General features: G+C 38.3%; 1 protein-coding gene across 3 annotated transcripts in view; it reads right to left on the reverse strand.

The window, feature by feature from the left end:
- Positions 1–335: 335 nt before the first annotated feature.
- Positions 336–19,910, reverse strand: part of MAN1A2 (mannosidase alpha class 1A member 2) — a 187,557-nt gene continuing 167,982 nt past the window's right edge. For 2 of the 3 annotated variants that reach the window (XM_026483649.4, XM_057310338.1), the window contains exon 13: positions 336–6,230. In XM_026483649.4, coding sequence (XP_026339434.1) covers positions 6,098–6,230 — 133 coding nt within the window. In that variant the 3' untranslated portion in view covers positions 336–6,097. Of the gene's footprint in view, positions 6,231–15,974; positions 16,185–19,910 lie in introns of those variants that run through there. The other variant, XM_057310337.1, reaches the window with a different exon arrangement.

Consider the following 19,910-nt stretch of genomic DNA (forward strand, 5'->3'; position numbering starts at 1 on the left):
GAGAGGGAACACAAGCAGGGGGAGTGGGAGAGGAAGAAGCAGGCTCACAGTGGAAGAGCCTGATGTGGGGCTTGATCCCATAATGCCAGGATCACGCCCTGAGCCAAAGGCAGACGCTTAACCGCTGTGCCACCCAGGCGCCCCCAAAATAAATAAATCTTAAAAAAAAAAATCAATAAACCAATAAATGTAAAGATTGGCTGAACCAAAAGAAAACTCTCTAAAGGTAGGAGACTGAAGACTACCAGTTAACTAGAGAAGCCAAAGTTGTCATGTAAGTAGGAAGATTGAACTCTGTGGCCGCCAGTAGGTACAAATGAAGGATAAACAAAGACTTTCACTTAAGGAACATCTTTATTTGATCTTTAATATACAATATTACCTTTAATTTATAAAAATTACATATGGAGGACATGACTGGAAATCAGTTCAAGAGCGGCCAGTGGGTACCGATCTAGGAGGTCATACTTACCCCACTTACTAATTTAGGGAAAAATTTTGTCAATGAATTTGAGACCAGTGAGATTGAGGAATGACATTTCAATTTCCAAATCTAGTAATTAAAACGGGGGATATCTTATTTAATTATTCCAACAAAAACTAATTTATTTTCTAAGAAATAATTTTTCCCAAAAGCGAGCTGAACTTATCTCCATGGAGTGTCCTGGTAAGCAATTTGCCATAGAATTCTGTAGCATTCAATAGCAGCAAGACATTTGCAATTAAAATCTTGTGCACGTTAACTTGTACAGATGCGGGTTTATGAGTTTGTGTGCTCACACCCCCACACCGAACTGAAGCACTCGGCATATGCTGGACCTAGAAGGGCAGCTCACTTACAGGCTTCCCCTCCTCTAGAATTTCCAAAAAGAGTGAAATGCCTACTTGATAAACTTCTTAGTGAAACATCTCTCTCTCAGTCATGATGACTGGTGCACTGCAACGTATATACTAGCAATACGGTGTCCGGTAACTCTGAGTAACTTCACGAGTGCCGCTGGGCTCAAGGCAAGTTTAAAAGAAGACGAGCTGTTCAACGGTGGAAACGTAAGGCTGGCGTTGAGGGATGCTTTAATTTAAATATGATGCATACTGACATCCTGAAATAATGCTATGGACTTGTAAAGGATTCGAGGCAAGTTATGTAGTAAGAGAAAAGGGAACGCTCCTTTTGGATGTATCTTTTCTCTGCACTCGGATTCAGGCTGCTGTAGCGGGAACAGAGGCAGTACGATTCTGCAGTCTAAAAAAGGAGCAGTGGCTGCCAAATGGCAAGTGAGGCACATAACCCATTTTCTGTTGCTTCAAATTTTTCAAGAGATTGGTTTTTGCAGCACAGAGGTCAGAGACTCTACCATATTCTCGTTGTAGGGATCCGAGAGTACTCAAGTGGAGGAGTTTTTGCAGCTCCAGCAAGCCAGAGTCCTGGTCCGAAGGCCAAAGAGCAGGCAGAACTTGGAGAGACTATAATATTTTGACACCACAGAGACCCTCCTTTTTACACGGGGAGTCTGGAATTGTGGCATTAAATGACAAGGCAAGGAAACTGGCTGACAGCATACCCCCCAAACGACAACAACATCAACAACAACAAATGCCTCTTTCATGACAGTCATATCAGATTGAAACCTGAACAGACTCCAAAGACTGGATCTATTTTCAAGACAACAACATATATAGCTTTAGGTTACACAAATCCATACAATCATACATACACACCATCTTTTTGCTTTGAAAATGAATTATGCAACTCAGAGAGGAAAGATGCAGATCAAAGATTACATAAGGGTCATACAGAAATTAAACTTGGGATCAAAGGTTAACAACCATGACCCATGGGCCAAATCCAGCTCTCCATGCTTTTGTAAATAAAGTTTTATTGGAACACCCTACAGCCCTTCATTTACATATCGTCTATACCAGCTTTCCTGTTCCAATGGCAGAACTGAGTAGTGGAGATAGGACACTGTATGGTGCACAAAGCCTAAAATATTTATTACCTGGCCCTTTACAGAAAAGCTTGCCGACCCATTATAGATCAAAGAATGTTTCCATCATGATCTAAATGAGCTGAAGTAACAGAAAATCATCTTCACCTGTGTTCTTGAACCAGAAAAGTACATTAAAATATCTCCAGATCATATTTGGCTACTCAACCGTTCTGCTTATAATCTGTGTAGACAAAACTAGTTAACTGTGTTTGTTAGCATCTGTTAAACACAATTAAAAATCTCCCTGTATAATTGTATTTATGTATATATCTATGTAAAGAATGGATAAGATATGAGCTAGCCAATATGAAGGCAAGGAGACCTAACAAAACATAAGAACTCAAAATACGATTACTAGAAACTTGTTATTTGGAACTTAGAAATATTTTAGTATATTTTTCTTTATATTTAACAGCATGGGACCATGAGCAGGACCCTCGGTAGCGCAAGAACAATTTACAACTGTGGATTTTATCCAGGACTTATATGACAAAATTTTTTGAATATAAAATAACCAGCATTTTTATAAAACATTTTTAATTATATAATTAAAGTGATATAGCAAAATAAGAATGTTTTTATTTCTAAAGTAAATATTTTAGTCAAAGTTGCATCAGAAGTCAAGCATTTCTTTGACATTTTCCAAGAAACTTTAGTTATTAACTACAATTATAGCTGTTAGTATTATATAGTAACACATTGCTTAAAATATATTATAAACCATTTCTTTTCCTCTTTAATTTAAATGAAATATAAAATTAAGGGCTTTGTAACATAATTCATACTGGAAAACATTCAAAATGGTATGAATTACTCTTACACAGAAAATGCCACTGGAACCACAAAATGTTCTAACACTTGAGAGTGCCTAGCATGATGCTTGGCATGTATTAGGGACTCCATGTTTGTTCACTCATTCTCTCATTCACCCGCGCACTCATGCACAGTAATCCAGGCTGAAGGAGAAACTGCATAACGAGAATGGCAAGCACAATCTTTTAGCAACAACTCTGTAGCTTGGACAAAGACTTTGGCAAAGGAGAGTGGAGATGAGAAGCTGATGGTCACAGTTCCAAACTGCTTGGTTAAGATCCACCAAGGGCAGCCCGGGGGTGCCTCAGCTGACGTCACAGGGAATCAGGGTCAACATTCCACAAAAGGAACACATTCCTCCAATATCCAGGCTTCACTCTTACATATAAGCATCTGCTCAAAGACAGGTGTAAGTGGGTGTCAGACACGAAACAGCACATACGTGCAACCCACCAGAAAGCAAGAACTCTGGGGTCTTGTTTTTCTGCAGAGGTGGCTTTTTGGTTAGGGTCGCATTCGCTTGGCTTTAACAACTTCAGACCGGTTTCAAAAAAAAGTGTGATTCTAAAATTCTAAAAGAGAAATGTAGAAGGTAGAGGGGTGTTCAACGTCTCTATTTTTCTTTTATGTACCAACTGATCTATCTAGTCAGCACATTTGTGCCAAAGACACACAGTGAGGTGTCAGCTCTGTGAAGAGGTACCTGGAAAGGAGCACATCTAGGCTCTTCGCGAAGGTCTTATACGTGTAATTTTAACCTGAGTAATAGGTCTACAGAACGCAAAGGACGGTAAGGGACAGAAGAAAGTAAATACTCTGGGAAGCTAAGCAGAATATGGGTTAAGGACTGATTCTGGAGGAAATAATTTTAAAAATCTGTAAAAAAAACAAAAACAAAAACATGACACTGGCAAGTCATTTGTAGCTGACTTTAATTGCCTTTGGTATTCAGAGGAAAAAAACAATGGAAGCATTGTGATAAGCGTTAGTCTTCTCTCATCACAGGGAAGGGAGTGGGTAGTGAAGACCCTTCAGCTGCCCCCCTCAGATTCTGAACTTGAGTGAGAACTGGCCATGCTCGGGCACCTCTCTGCCTCCTCTTAAGCCCCAGTCAGCCCAGAGATAGAAACCGAGCACTTGCGGGTGGGGGCTCTGTCTTCTCTTTCCTTGAGAGGCTCCTGGGAGACCAAGAAGGCCCCTTTACTCTGCACTCTTCTGAACAAAGTGCAAGTGGGCTCACTGCCGGCTACCCAGCGGCTCTTTGCTACCTCAAGTTGGTCACTCTTTAGTGACTCATAAGTGGGCTTGTGCTATTTTTAGGAGGAAGGCTAACACGTTTTTGAGAACAAAACACTCTTTCTCAAGTTAGTCATCTACCCTTCTCATTTAAAAATTTTAATTTTTCAAGTAGTAAAAGATATTACAATTTCAAAATGTGTGCTAAAATTTAACTCTCTTAAAAACTGAAATAATGCACTGGCTCCACATCCTTATTTTCTAGGCATACTGAAAACACTGGGGGTAGTTATCTCTTATGGATCATTTACTAATTGTGAGGACTGTCTGACTCTTGGTGGCATAAGATGATCACCCTTAGAAAACACTTAATTCTATTAATTTATTAAATCTTTCCTCCAATTTAAATCTACTACATGCTAAAAGGTTAAACAGAAAAGCTATCAAAATAAGAAAATATGCCTTCAGAATTCCAAGGTGGGCTTCTTCCCCAAACACTGTTTCATGAAATCTTCAGTCAGAGTAAATATTAGACTAATTATACTGCTCCCAACTTTTATTATCAATGGAAGCTGTTTGTATTAAATGTAAAGAAGAAAAAGTGTCTTGCATTGTGACATAAGTTCAAGGGGCAGAAAATTCATAAGCATATTTATCTTACAATACAGTTCTTGATAAAATTTAATTTCTTCCCCTCAAATATAAAGAAATAGTAATTTCTTTAAAAATAAATATTACTGCAAAATCTACTGATGGTAAGAGAAACTCCTTTAGATATACCCCAAATTTAGTTAATATGATTAATTACACATTTTTTTTTCTTTGCTAAAAATTATTTTGAAGGTGTTCTTTGGATTTCTATAAATATCCTTGCAGAAAATAAAAGCTGAATTTTATTTTTTACATAAAATATTTGTGAAAAGCTCACTCATCTGATGAGATAATAAATAAAGGATCCCCTGTTCCCATTCCAGATAGAATATTTAAGCATGTTTCACTGTATTTTGTTTTCTAATAGGTTGTAAGAGAAATTTGGGTAAATTCAGAGCTGCATAATAGTATAGTGAATTTTGCCAAGCTACATAAAGTTGTAAGTTGAGAGATTTTACTAAATTTATAACAAGGTTAAAGTGGATAAAATTCACTTGGTAGATTTGCTGGTTTGGGAAAAAAAAAAAAAATCTCCTCCCAACAAAACCAAGGCTTTCTCTTTGAACAGGTTTCAAGGCGAAAAACTGCAGCATTTCCCCCACTTCTGGTCATGCTCCCAACACTAGAACTGATTAACATGCACAAAATCCCAAACCCAGGCTCGTAAGTCGTGGCTATGATAAACAGCAGTTTCAATGATTCCATATGGAGACAAAGACTTGAAGAGTACTCTTTGTGAGATCGTGCCCCCAGAGAAAATAAAATTTAACCAAGAAATTTCAATGGCATACACTGGGATCTGAAACCGTTGCTAGTCTGGTCGTTCAATGGGGAACTTGAAAACTGAGACAGGGATGGGTACTTGGGTTTCTTTTTCCAGTCTTCATTGCTCTTGATGCAGTTCCATCGTTCTTTTGTTGTTTTAGTTCCTTCCATTATCAAAAATGGAGAGAAGGGGGAGAAACGATAAGCAAATATTTGATTTGAAAGCTGCTCCGCTTTGGAAGGAACTCATAAATAACTGGTTCCAAAGGCCATCTCTCACTCCCACAAGGTGCTCCACATTCTTGGCTTATTCTTAGGCAGTCTAGACTCCAGATTCCAGGACTCTAAAAACAATATAGTAGTAGCAGGCAAAATTTCCCATGTGACCATCTCTTTAGGAATCCAAGCATACCAGGTCTTTGTCTTATACATACCAGAATATGTTTTGGTCAGATATAAAATGGAATCATTTCAAAGTTGAGATATCTACAAGTTGAAAAGTCCTGTGGGGCACAGTCATGTGTCACCCTGCCATGGTGACTTATGAGGTCCAGGTTTCCCAAAGCCCCCTCTCCAGACTAATTTCTGTAGTGGTCCATGTAAACAAAACACAGGTGAGAATGGTCTTTCTGGAGCTGCTTTCATCGAACAGCAGGATTTCCTGAAAGTGTGGTGTTGGCTAAATGTAACACAGGCAGGGGATGAGCCTCTGTGTTGAATACCCAGTGGTCTAAAGGTAAAAGGTCATCACTGGAGAACAGCAGATACAAATATCTGAAAATAAAAAGGAGAGAAATGAGCTTCGATTAGAATTCAACAAGATCAAGTCATCTAGTTATACTGGCAGAGGAAACCAATAACCTACTTTGAACAGCTTTGATGAAAACCACATCACAGAATGAAACCCACTCACTCACACGATCTAAAACAGTCACAACGTGCTCCTAGGATAGTGCAGTGCCTAAGAAAATCCAGTGAGATGCGCAACTAGACTTCTGATGTAAGACAGTGAATCAAGTCCACATAAGCACGTAAGACAACAATGCTGTAAAAAGGCATCAAACAAACCACTTCATGAGTTGTCACAGACGTTCTTTTAAAAGTCAAATATAAGATCAATCATCTATTCTGGCAGCTTACAGAGCTCACAGTACAAGTAGAAATTGATTAATTCACATTTATTAACAGACACTGAAGGAAATAACTAGTATATTATCTGGACCTGGCAAGGACTTTTATATACTGATACTTCAGTAGTTTTTGCAGTTCTTCCAGCAGGTAATGCAAACCGTTAATGAAGGTTTCGGAAACACCAGGGATTAACAGGAGGTCTAAGAATTTCATGATTGCTCTCCATAGGTAATAGCATTGTTTATACGAAGGCAAGGATTCCCGACCTCTCCATGGCGCTGCAAGCCACGGTGGTCACTCAGAAATCAACAGTGATAGAGTTGACACAAACAGTAATTGTTACCTATAATGTTGGGTACAGTCCAGTCTAAATCCTATTAAAGGGGTCTTCAAGGTGAGCAAAAAAATCCAACTCCAGAGAGTTGGGAAATCTGGGTTCTAACTCTTCATTTCAGTAATAACTAGCTGGCCCTAGCATTAGGATTTGGTGAAGAACTCCTTTACAGTGATTTTGCTGAAACTTCTTAATCTTAAAAATAGGCACATTAATATCTCTTCTGATTACCATTACAGCTCTTAGATGACCGAGTAAAAACAGACAGCACTGTTATAACTGGTAAAGCTGAAATGGAGAATAACAGGGCTTCCAACCTCACTCCCTGACCCTTGACCTTGAGACCTGCTTGACTCGAATTTATTCACACCACGTCATGGGCAGGGAAGCTGGAACTGAAAAAACAGACTTGGCTGGAGGTAGCAAGAGACTGCTGGGGCTGCTTACTGTAGGGGGATCAGAAGCACAAGCTCTCGGAGTTCTGGGCACAAACGTGTCCAGAAGCACTATGTTCTGTGCAATCCCATGTCTCTTGGTTAAATGTGGGCTGATGGATCAGGCTTGCTCTAATTTCATCACTTCTCGAGAGAAGTGAGTGAAGGAACAGTGAGAGAAAATTCCAGAGTTTCCCACAAAATGACTCCTTTCCATGGGGGATGCTATGGAAGTACCTGATGTAAACACAAACATAAAAATCCAGAAAATAATGAATGTGGAAATTTTAGATAACACAAAGGGACATTATTTCTAGGTTTTTTAGGAATATCATTTTTAAACCATCGTTTTTAAAAAGGATCCTAATTAATGGTGCTGGATGGCTCAGTCCGTTGATCCTCGGACTCTGGGTTTCTGCTTGGGTCTTTGGGAATGTCATCAGTCAAGGATCTTGAGATGAAATCGTCCTGGATTTAGGGCCTATCCTAAATCCAGTAACCTGCAATTTACAGGAGAAAGGAGAGGGAGATTTGGACCCAGAGGCACACGGGGAGGAAGGTCATGTGCAGCCAGAGATAAGGATTAAAGAGCTATGTTGCCACAAGCCAAGGAACACCTTCAGAGGGAAGAGACTTCAGACTTTAGGCCTCCAGAATTAGGAGAGAAGAAATTTCTGTTAGCCATCAAATTTGTGGTAATTTGTTAAGGCAGTCCTAGGAACTAGTACAACTTCCACGGAACCCCAACCTCCTGGACACCTCTAGACTGCTGTTTGGTCCAACGGGTCTGGAGCAAGACTAGAGAGCAGGGGTTAGACATATGGGACACCTCCCCCGCCCCCACACCACACTCCCATCCACACACACACATTCTCATAAACACACATACTCACATAAACACACACCACATGCACACTCTCACAAATTTATAACAAAATCAATGCTTGAAATTAAAGCAATATAGCTAAACAATTCTTTTTAATTTTGGATTACACATTCAGAAGAGGATGTTGAGAACATCATATACTATTACTGATTTAAGATTTTTATTTTATTATTTATTTAGATTTTATTTATTTGAAAGAGAGAGTGAGCATGAGAGAGAGAGAAAGCACAAGCAGGAGGGAGGGGTAGAGGGAGAAGTAGACTCCCTGCTGAGCAGGGAACCTGAAGAAGGACTCGATCCCAGGACCCTAGGCTCATGACCTGAGCTGAAGGCAGACCTTAACCGACTGAACCATCCAGGTGCACTGATTTAAGATTTTTAACCTGCATTTAAAAAATAGAACTGGTGGGGCACCTGGGTGGCACAGTCGTTAAACATCTACCTTCCGCTCAGGGTGTGATCCCGGCATTCTGGGATCGAGCCCCACATCAGGATCCTCCGCTATGAGCCTGCTTCTTCCTCTCCCACTCCCCCTGCTTGTGTTCCCTCTCTCACTGGCTGTCTCTATCTCTGTCGAATAAATAAAATCTTTAAAAAAAAATAGAACTGGAGAAGTGTTATCTTTGCTGTGAAAGTTGAGAAAAGTCTACAATCTAAATTAGCTACCACACTACTAATTTTTCCTTTAATATGAATTTTCTTAAAATGATGGTAGATGACAAACAAGGCCGACAAAAGCCTGTAAGTATATGAAAAGGTGCTATTAAGTACTTCAGTTTGAATGGATGTGTAGCTTAGTTTTTAGAGTTATTTTTAAATGTTGTTCTTATAGGTCTCTTTTAGCTTTCTCTCATCTAAAGACAAGGTACTCGGGGGTGGTGAGGCCGGAAGTCATCTCAACACAAGCGTTGGTAGTAACCGGAACAGGCAAATTTTACAGAAAGAAAAGTCAACCAATCTGAGGAGAAAAATTTAAGTGTCAACAGAGAAATGGAAAGGCTAAAAGAACGAACTGCCAAGTTAATATGTACTTACTGAGTCCTTTATGTTGACTTATCAAACAAGCCTTGATGACTCATTTATTCTTCTTCACAACTACCAATGGCAATGTTCAGTGTATCATGGAAAGATGTTACAGCTCTAAAAAGCCTTACATTTACATGTATATGTAACTCATAAAAAAAAAAAACACCTTAGATTGTTTGAAAAATAATTTACTTAGAACTTCCATTTCATTTATATTTCTAATGTTTAAATAATGTCTTTGGAAAAGACTGGTTAGAAATCAAATTAAATTGAAACATACTCAGTGGAAATTATATTCTATAAGATAAAACATTGGGACACCTGGGTGGCTCAGTTGGTTAAGTATCTGGCTCTTGGTTTTGGCTCAGGTCATGATCTCATGGGTTGTGGGATCCAGCAGCCCCTGGGCTTCCCGCTCAGCGGGAAGTCTGCTTGAAGATTCTCTCCCTCTGCATCCCTCAATGCTCTCTCAAATAAATAAATCTTAAAAAAAAAAACCACATTAAAACATACAATTTTTAATCTCTCCAAAAGGACCTGCCCGCCCCCTGCTTTTCCCCACATCTTTTCTCAAATCTTCAAGGTTTTTTTTGTTGTTGTTTTTTAAGGGGAAAGGGTGGGGAAGAAAGAAATCTTTAACCTAATATGGTTATATTACAAATTCAAATGCAAAATACGCATGCATTTTTTTTTTTTAAAGATAAACCGAAGAAAGCATATATTTCTGATCATTGCAATAGTTTAGGCTTTGTCTTGAGACTATAAGGGAGCTGGTAGGAATTCATTTCCCTCTGCCCTTAGGGGCTGAATAAGTTAGGATGATTTTGCCTACAGGATACAGGATACCTAAACTACATAAACAGTGGGGGGTTAGCTTCTATAACAAGAGCCCAGAGGTAGATGGTAACAAAGGCTGGTTCATTCAGCAGTAAAACACTATCAGAGCTCTGAGTTTTGTAAAGGTTAATAAAATACTAAATTTTTCCTGGTGCCAGAACACCTTATCCTTCTTTCCCTCTTCTTAGATCACTGCCTTGAGAAAACTAATTGTCCCTCTGAAATGTACATAAATCTTTTTAAAAGCTGCTTGCCAGCTTTACAATTTAGTTTCTTCTAGAGGCCTGCCTTTGTAATGTAATCATCAAGGAAGATGCAGCCCAAAGTCCCTATCACTGTGGGTCGCTAGAATAGGTGCCTTTTTCTCCAAAGCTCTTAACTAACCCTTGTCAGAGACAGAAGTGTCAGTTTTTCTTTGGATAAAGACAATTAATTAACACAGATGGTCACCCCAATCACCACGTGAATTTGGAATGAACTATGTATAGCAAATGGTGCTGTGGAGGAAGTACTCTTACATATGGACAAGTTACAATTTATCTTCAGAACACGTATGTAATGGATTCTATCTGCCTGATTATATGGGAAGGTGAGATTTCTTTCTGTCTTTGCAATCTGCCTGTGATGCAAATTGCAGCCTGGTTTCATGCTTATCCAATTATAAAAATGTTTTCTAAAATGTTTTCTTTCTCTGCTGTATTTGTGGAAAGGATTTTCTGGGTTGGCAGAAGATTTGGTTTCCAATTTTCCCCCAGTCATCAGGATCTTCACAATTTTCTTGACTTTCTTCTCAGAATTAGATGCTCCATACCTTACAGTCCCACACAAGTCCAAAGTCAGAAAGTAAAGGGAGACCTCTCTGCAGATATGGGTCTATTTTGATAGTCTGAGACGTGTGTAGGAAGTAGTATCTCACTGTAGTTGTAATTTGTACTAATCATGTCTAGCATTTTTTCATGAGCTTACTTGCCATCCTTATAGCTTCTTTTATGAAGTATCTAATTCTTTTGCCAGGTTTTAAATTGGGTTGCATGTTGTCTTATTGTTGAGTTTTTAGAATCTGTCATATCGCCCAGATATAAGTCCCTCGTGAGTTATATACTTTGCAAGATTTTATCCCAGTCTGTGCCTTATCTTCTCATCCCTTCATTTTAATTCTCTTTCAAATGTCTTTCAAAGAGCAATTTTTTTTAAATTTTTAGACCAACTGATCAATACGTTCTTTTAGGTATCATGCTTTTGGTGTAATATCTAAAAAATCTTTGCCTAGCCCAAGGTCACAAAGATTATCTTCTGTTTTCTACTAAAAGCTGTACTTTTAGGTTTTAAACTTAGTTCAAACTGATTTTTTGTCTATGCACACAGAAATCCAATTATTCTACCATCTTTTGTTGAAAAGCCTATCTTTTTTTCATCGCAATGCCTTTGTACCTTTGTCAAAAATCAGGTGTCCAGATATGTATCAAGTTTTTCTTCTCTGGACTCTCTGTTCCATCAATATATTTGCCTAGCATCACACCAATACCACACTGTTTTGATTATCATAGCTTTATAGTATAAGCCCTGAAATCAGGTAGTGTTAGGCTTCAAACTTGGTTCTTTTTCAAACTTGTTTTGGTTATTCTACGTTCTTCACATTTCCAAATGAAATTTAGAAACAGCTTTCTAATTTTTTTTTAAAAGATTTTATTTATTTATTCGACAGAGATAGAGCCAGCCAGCGAGACAGGGAACACAAGCAGGGGAAGTGGGAGAGGAAGAAGCAGGCTCATAGCGGAAGAGCCTGATGTGGGGCTCGATCCCATAACACTAGGATCACGCCCTGAGCCGAAGGCAGACGCTTAACCGCTGTGCCACCCAGGCGCCCCAGCTTTCTAATTTCTATAAAAAAGCTTCTTGAGATTCCAACTGGAATTTCATTGAATCTATAGATCTGAAGAGAATTAACAATGCTGAGTTTTCAGAACCATCAACAAAGTGAATCTCTCCACTTAATTAGATCTTTAATTTCTTTCAGCAATGATTTTTAGTTTCCAGTATACGGGTCTTTTATGTGTTTTGTCAAGATTTATCCCTAAGTATCTCATAACTTTACGCTGTATTTTTAAATTTCAATTTCAGTTCATTGTTAGAATATACATAATTTTGATATACTAATCTTGCATCTGCAACTGTGCTAAATGCTCAGTAATTCTAGTAACTTTCCAGTAACTCCATAAGATTTTCCACTTTGATGATCATGTCTTCTACAAAAAAAAAAAAAAAAAGATAATTTTACTTCTTCCTTTCTAGTCTGGATGTCTTTTTCTTGACTGACTATACTAGCTAGAACCTCCAGTTCAAGGCTAAATAGAGGTGAAGAGGACAGACAGACATCCTTGTCTTATTCCTGATCTTAGGAGGAACACATTCAGGTTTTCAGTATGAGGATAGGTGTAGATTTTTCATCTATGCTCTTTATCAGGTTGAGAGAGTTTGCTAAGAGTCTTATCAGGAAGGGATGTTCAATTTTGTCAAATAATTTTTCTGTGTCTACTGAAGTGATCACATGATTTTTCTTTTTCAGTTCATTGATTTTCAAATGTTAAACCTCTGTACCTGGGGTAAATCCACTTGGTCACGATGTATTATCTATTGAATAGGCTGTTTGATTTAATTTGCTAAAATCTTGTTTAGCTGCTTTATATATATCTGTTCATGAGGGATATTAGTCTTCTTTCTAATGGGAACCCTGCTGTCATTCTTATATTTGTTCCTTTCTACCTAACTTGTCTTTTTCCTCTGGTTGCTTTTAAGTTTTTTTTTTTTTTTTTTTTTTTTAACCACTGTTTTGAGCAATGTGATTATGATGTGCCCTTGGTGAAGTATTCTTCATGTTTCTTGTCCTTAGAATTTATTCAGCTTCTTCAATCTGTGGATATAAGTTTGCAAAGAGTTTGGCCCATACATATTTTTTTAATCCATTCCTCTGTTCTCTTCCCTTCACAGACTCCAATTTCACATATTTTAAGCAACCTACAGTTGTTACACAGCTCTCCAATACTCTGCATTTTTATAGATTCTTTTTTTGCTCTTGTTTTCATTTCGATTTCAACTGCAATGTCTTCAAGTTCACAAATCTTTTCTTTCACAAGGTCTAATCTGCTGTTAATACTCTATGGTGTATTTTTCAATTCAGGCACTGCAGTTTCCATTTCTAGAAGTTTGATTTGGGTTTTCTTATCTACCATGTCTCTATTTAACTTTTTGAATATTTGGAATATAATCATAATAGCTGTTTTAATGTCACCTGCTAATTCTAACAGTTATAGGAGTTCTGAGTCAGTTTCAGTTGATTATTTTCATTATTGGTCATGCCTTCCTGCCTGTCTGCATACATGGTATCTTTGGCTGGAAGCCAGACATTATCAGTTTTACGTTTTGGTTGCTAGATAATTTTGCATTCCTGTACATCTTGAGTTTTGTTCAGGTATAGAGTTAAGTTACTTGGAAACAGTTTGGTCCCTTCAGGTCTTGCTTTTGTGATTTATTATGCAGATCCAAAGCAATCGATTTTTCCCACCACTGAGGAAGGATCCTGAGTATTCTACTCAGTGCCCTGTGAATTATGAGATTTTCAAGTCAGGCTCCTGGGAACGGGCACTGTTCATGACTCTGTGTGGTCACCATAAATGGTTCCCTTTAATCCCTCATAGAGGATTCTTTCCCCCACTTGGGTATAGCTTCTTTCCTCTGCTGACTACTCCCAGGGGGATTCTCTTGGGTTCTCTCTCTGTGCAGCTCACTGCTCTCTGCTACTCTCCTATAAACACCCTTTAGTTTCCTTGGACTCAACAACTCCGATCTCCTCTGGGAGCCTGCTGCACTCGGCCTCAGGTCTCTTCCCTGTGCTGTGACCCAGAAGCTCTATCAAGGCAGCAAGTCTGGGGCATCCCAGGGCTGCTGGGTTGTTTCCCATCTCTCAGAGACCATATTCCTTCACTGCCTCCTCTCCAGTGTTTTGAAAACCATTGTTTCCTACATATTTTATCTGTTTGCTTGGGTGGAAGGGTAAATTCTGAGCCTTGTTACTTCATCTTGGAGGAAGAGTTGGGTTCCTCCATTTTGAGATACTTTGTCAAACAATTTGCTGAACACCATGTACTTTCATGGAATCACTTAATCCTCTTTTATTAAACCAATCCAAAAAGAACATCAGAGCTAGTCCAGTAAGAACTTGTTTCAAGGAAGCCTTTCTGGCTCTTCTTAATCACTAATTCTTCTCCAAACTCTTCATATCTTCATGTAAAAGTCATATGACTTTCTAGAACTTTGTGAAAATGGACATTAAATCCATATATTTTTATTTTTCTCAATCCAACTTTTCCCTTCTTTAAAATTAGGTATCTATTCTGTTGTTTCTTTCCATCATTCCTGAGAGAATATTAATTACAAAATTACATGTGTAGTAGTATCTTGATATGTAATTTCTTAAGATACTTGCAATCATTTAAAATAACAAGTTACTTTTCTTCCTTTGGGGCACTAGTTTTCCTTTAATTACAGCCCCAGGTGTAAGTTATAGGCGTTGGAGGAGGGGGTGGGAGTTAAAGTGTAGATGCTTTGCATTTTATCTTATGATTCCCTTTTTAGCATGCCATTGCTTCTCTGACTTTTTATTGTGGTAAAAAACACATAATATAAAATTTACTATCTTATGAGATCTTGCCATTTGTGACAACATGGATGGACCTACAGGTTATTATGCTAAGTGAAATAAATCAGAGAAACACAAATACCGTATGATTTCACGCACATATGGAATCTAAGAAACAAAATAAATGAATAAACAAACAGCAGAATCAGACCCATAAATACACAGAACAAACTGATGGTTGCTAGAGGGGAGGGAGTGGGGGGATGCGCAAAATGGGTGAAGGAGAGTGGGAGATACAGGCTTCCAGTTATGAAATGAGTAAGTCACATGGACAAAAGGTACAGAACAGGCAATACAGCCAATGGCATTGTAATAGCAGTATGGTGACAGATGGCAGCTACACTTGTGGTGAGCATAACACATACAGAGTTGTTGAATCAGTATGTTGTACACCTGAAACTAATATAACATTGTGTGTCAACTATAGTTTAAAAGAGAAAGAAACAAAGAAATTTACCATCTTAACTATTTTTAAGTACAGGAGTGTTATGTATGTGGACACAACTGTGAAACAGATTCCTGAACTCTTTCATCTTACAAACTGAAATTCTATATCCTTTAAAGTAACAATTCCCCTTACCCCTTACCCCAGCGCCTGATAACCACCTTCTACTTTCTGCTTCTATCAGTTTGGTTATAGGTACTTCATACAAGTGGAATCATAACAGTATGTCTTTTTGTGACTGGCTCATTTCACTGAACATAATGTTCTCAATGTTCATCCATAGTGTTGCTTCCCTGATTTTGATTCTAGTAAGCCTATCTCCCATTACTTCTAATGAATATTCTTTAGTCAGTCTGGTTTTCTTACTGTCTTTTTAAAGAACGGTAGCATATGTTTTCTCACACTGGGTTCCTTTCCATGAAATGACTTTTTGCTTTACCTCACCTATTAACATGTAGCATTATCTCAAACTTTTTTTTATGACTACTCCAGCCCATGCCGAAGTTCCCTTCTTTGAATCTCTAAAACATTTATATTCTACTTAGCACTTAACTATACAGTTTATACTTTTATTGAATTTGCTCAGGACCAGAAATAAGAGACTTATTCTTAATTAGACTGCAAGCTCCTCATACAGTGTTATGTTTCATATGCTTTAATTTTCAAACAGCACAATACTGAAAAGAGAGCAGTTACTTAATAAATACTTATGGATTTGACTTAGTTTGCAAATCAGCTGTCAGGGGTAAATAAGCAGAGAACAGCACAGAACAGGAGACTCAGGGGCGCCTGGGTGGCCCAGCCGTTAAGCGTCCGCCTTCGGCTCAGGTCATGATCCCAGGGTCCTGGGATAGAGCCCTGAATCAGGCTCCCTGCTCGGCGGGAAGCCTGCTTCTCCCTCTCACTCTCCCGTTGCTTGCGTTCCCTCTTTTGCTGTCTCTGTCAAATAAATAAATAAAATCTTAAAAAAAAAAAAAAGAACAGGAGACTTTATGCTTTTTTTCTCATCCAGCTGGAAAAATAGTCCTCTCATGGCAGGAGGTTAACTTTAGGATCCAGTTACAGACAAGATAAAAGATGAAAGATAAATGGAAGGGGAATAGTGCCTTGGTTTTTCCAGTCTTCCCTCCTGAACTGTTTTTTCCTTGGCTAAGAATCCTAACTCTAATAATCTCATTGATTCCTCACTCTCTCCCAAATACATTACTTGGACACTTTTGCTTACAAACTTAAAAGTCATACTATTCTTGATGCTTTACTGTCAAAAACCATTATCAGAACTCTCTTTGAACCTCCTTCAAAACCTTGTTCACTAGGGGATTAGCTTTAAAGTCTGGTAGCTGGCTAACTGTGCTTTCATTTGCTTATACTGAGAATAATTTTACAGGAACAGGCAGATAACAGGGGCTATAAAAAGGAGAACCAGAATTACTGGAGGACAAGATAGCAACATCAGTAACAATATCTGTCCTGGGCCACAATTCACTAGCTTTCCCTTCCTCCCCTGCCCTAGTATTTTACTATAAAACCTTCAAACCACAGAAACTTTGAAAGAATTTTACAGTGAAACCCGTACATGCTTACCTCCTAGATGTTACAAATAGCATTTGGGTATATTTCTTGATCACAGGCCTATTACCCTTCTCATGTATTATTAGTTTTATCATACTAAAATAATCCCTCTAGAAAGAACAGCTAATTAGCAAAACTGGCTAAATTATCAAGAAAAACTTGATCAGTAAAATTGTTTGCAAAGGGAAAACTGGGAGTCTCACCAGAATTTTTTAAAAAACCAGAACAAACTTTGAATAACAAACTTTAGGCAACAATACTTACTTAAGTTTTAGAGGAAGACTGTTGCCACAAATTTTGGCTGCTATGGTTTCATCTATGGCATCTCTACTTTAAGAAGCAGCACAATCAGAAACATTTACAATTTTATTTAATAATAGCAAATTATTTGATAGTAACTATTTATTTGATCATAGCAAATTAGATGCCGTTACTTTTAAGGGAAGAAATAAAAACTTCCTAGAAAGAAAAAAGAACAAGATACTTATATATAGTCAAATGGTAAACAAACATAGTTCCTTTTTTCCCCAATTCCTTTCAAAAGCATAGGACTCATGCCATCAAAAACAGAACAGATACATAAAACATGGTATATCCATACAACACGATACTACTCACCAACAGAAAAAAGTGAACTATTGATACATGCAATAACACGGATTTATCTAAAAAAACATTATGCTGAAGAAAACAGCCGACAAAAATAAGTGCTTACTGCATGATTCCCATTATATGAGATTCTAGGCAGGCAATCTATCATGACCAAAAGCAGCTATGTATTTGGGGGTGGGGCGGAAATAGGAATTAAAGTGTTCCATAGTAATTGCGGTGGTAGTTACCACGGCTTATATATTTTCCCAAAGATCATAAACTGCACATTTAAAATACTTCATTAAAGTGGATTTTTAAGATTAAAAAAAAAGGCTAAAAGAAAAGGATGGAAAAGGAAAATAACCATATTATGTGTTACTGCTACATAAATACAATTTGGGTTGTAGCTCCCTCTACTGCAGCAAAAAAAAAATGGCAAGGATATTTCAAAATACCACAAGCTTGAAACTGAAAGAAGGAACAGTGCCAGTGAAATTCACTCTGCATATGTATGTGTGCCTACCACCTGGATTGCACTGACACTGCAGTAAGTCCTAAGAGGAATTAGAGACTGTGCAGACCCTGGATTTGGTCCTCCAACCTACCATCCGAGGAGACTGGACAACATGAACACAGCAGCTAACAGCAATGCTTCGCCCACCTGACCGCATGGTGTACTGGCTATCCCTCGTCAGCAGAGGTAATGCCTTGACCCCTAACTTGTGCCATAAACGGTGTACTCACTCACAGGTGTCGGCGGCTCCTCAAAGACCACAACATCAGCATCACCTGGGAACTGGTTACACATGCAGATTCTTAGACCCCACTCAAGACCTACTAATCAGAATCTCTGGTGCTGGAGCCCAGCCATCTCGAGTTTTACCAAGCTTTCCAGGTGATTCTGACGCAAGCTCAAGTTTAAGAGCCGCTGCCCTAGGTTTAGCACCTTTGTCTAACTTTCAACACTAGTTAGTTGGCACTGTTTCTGCTTTTCTCCTTCATGTGGGCATCTGAACCTTCGACTCTACTGAAAACAGATCCACTGTCCTGACTCCCCCACTTTTCAACAGCTTGCCTTGGGCCTTTTCTTCCTGCTTCATTAATTCCCTCACCCATTCACTGGTAGTGATCTTCTAGCACAAGCTGAGTTCTGAGTTCAAGCCCGGAGCCTCAACCAAAAAATAAAATAGGTCTATTATTCTCTTCTCCTTCCTACTCCCATTTTTGCAAGATCTTACAAAATTGCTGTTTTTTAGCTGTCTCTCTTGGAATCAAATAATTCAATTCTTTATTCACCAAATACTTGATTCCGAAACAGGTATATGTGTATTCTCACCATTGGTACTGGAGATACAACAATAACTAAAATATACAAAACTCACTGCCCTCCTGAAGTTTATACTCTAAGTTGGGGAACGCCTATGGAAATTATACAGTATGTTAGAAGTTGGGTGCTATGGAGAAAAGTTAAAGTAAGGGGAAATGAGAGGGGGAAAAGGGAGCAATCTGAAATTTTATAAAGGATGATCAGGGAATGCCTTAAAAAATACATTAGAGGGGCACCTGCCTGTCTCAGTTGAAAGGCATGTGACTCTTGATCATGGGGTCATGAGTTCGAGCTCCAAAATGGGTGTAGAGATTACTTAAATAAAAACTATAAAAAAATACAATTAGAAATGACAAAACAATATGATTAAAACTACTTAAGACCTGAAACTGCAAAAGTCCTACAAGAAAACAAAGAGAAAGAGCTCCTTGACATGTGTCTTGGCAATGATTTTCTGGTTATGACACAAAAAGCAAAGACAACAAAGGCAAAAATAAATACATGGAACTACATCAAACTAAAAGGCTTCTGCATAACAAAAGAAACAATAAAAAATGGAAGACAACCTACAGAATCAGAGAAATATCTGCAAATCATATATATAAGTGGTTAAGATAGAAAATATATAAATAACTCATACAACTCAATAACAAAAATGAAGCAGTTCAATTAAAAAGTGGGCAGAGGAACTAAAGAGACATTTTTCCAAAAAAGACATACAGCATACGCAGATGTTCAACATCACTAATTATCAGGAAAATGCAAATCAAAACCACAACGGTATCAACTCACACCTGTCAAAATGGTTGACATAAAAAAAAAAAAAAGACGAAAGAGCAGTGGCAGAGATGTGGAGAACAGGGTAACACTGTGCACTGTTGGAGGGAATGCAAACTGGTGCAGCCACTATGGAAAACGGTATGGAGGATCCTCAAAAAGTTAAAAATAGAACTACCATATGATCCAGTAATCCTACTTCTGGGTATATATCCACAGGAAATGAGAACGGGATCTTAAAGAGATGTGCATTCCCATGTTTACTGCACCATTAGCTAAGCTTCACAATAGTCAAGATATGGAAGCAACCTAAGTGTCCACCAACAGATGAATGGATAAAGAAGATATGGTGTGTACAAACACACACACAGGAATACTATGCAGCCATGAGAGAGAAG

The sequence above is a fragment of the Ursus arctos genome, unplaced genomic scaffold (genome assembly GCF_023065955.2).
Source record: "Ursus arctos isolate Adak ecotype North America unplaced genomic scaffold, UrsArc2.0 scaffold_12, whole genome shotgun sequence".
NCBI lineage: Eukaryota > Metazoa > Chordata > Mammalia > Carnivora > Ursidae > Ursus > Ursus arctos.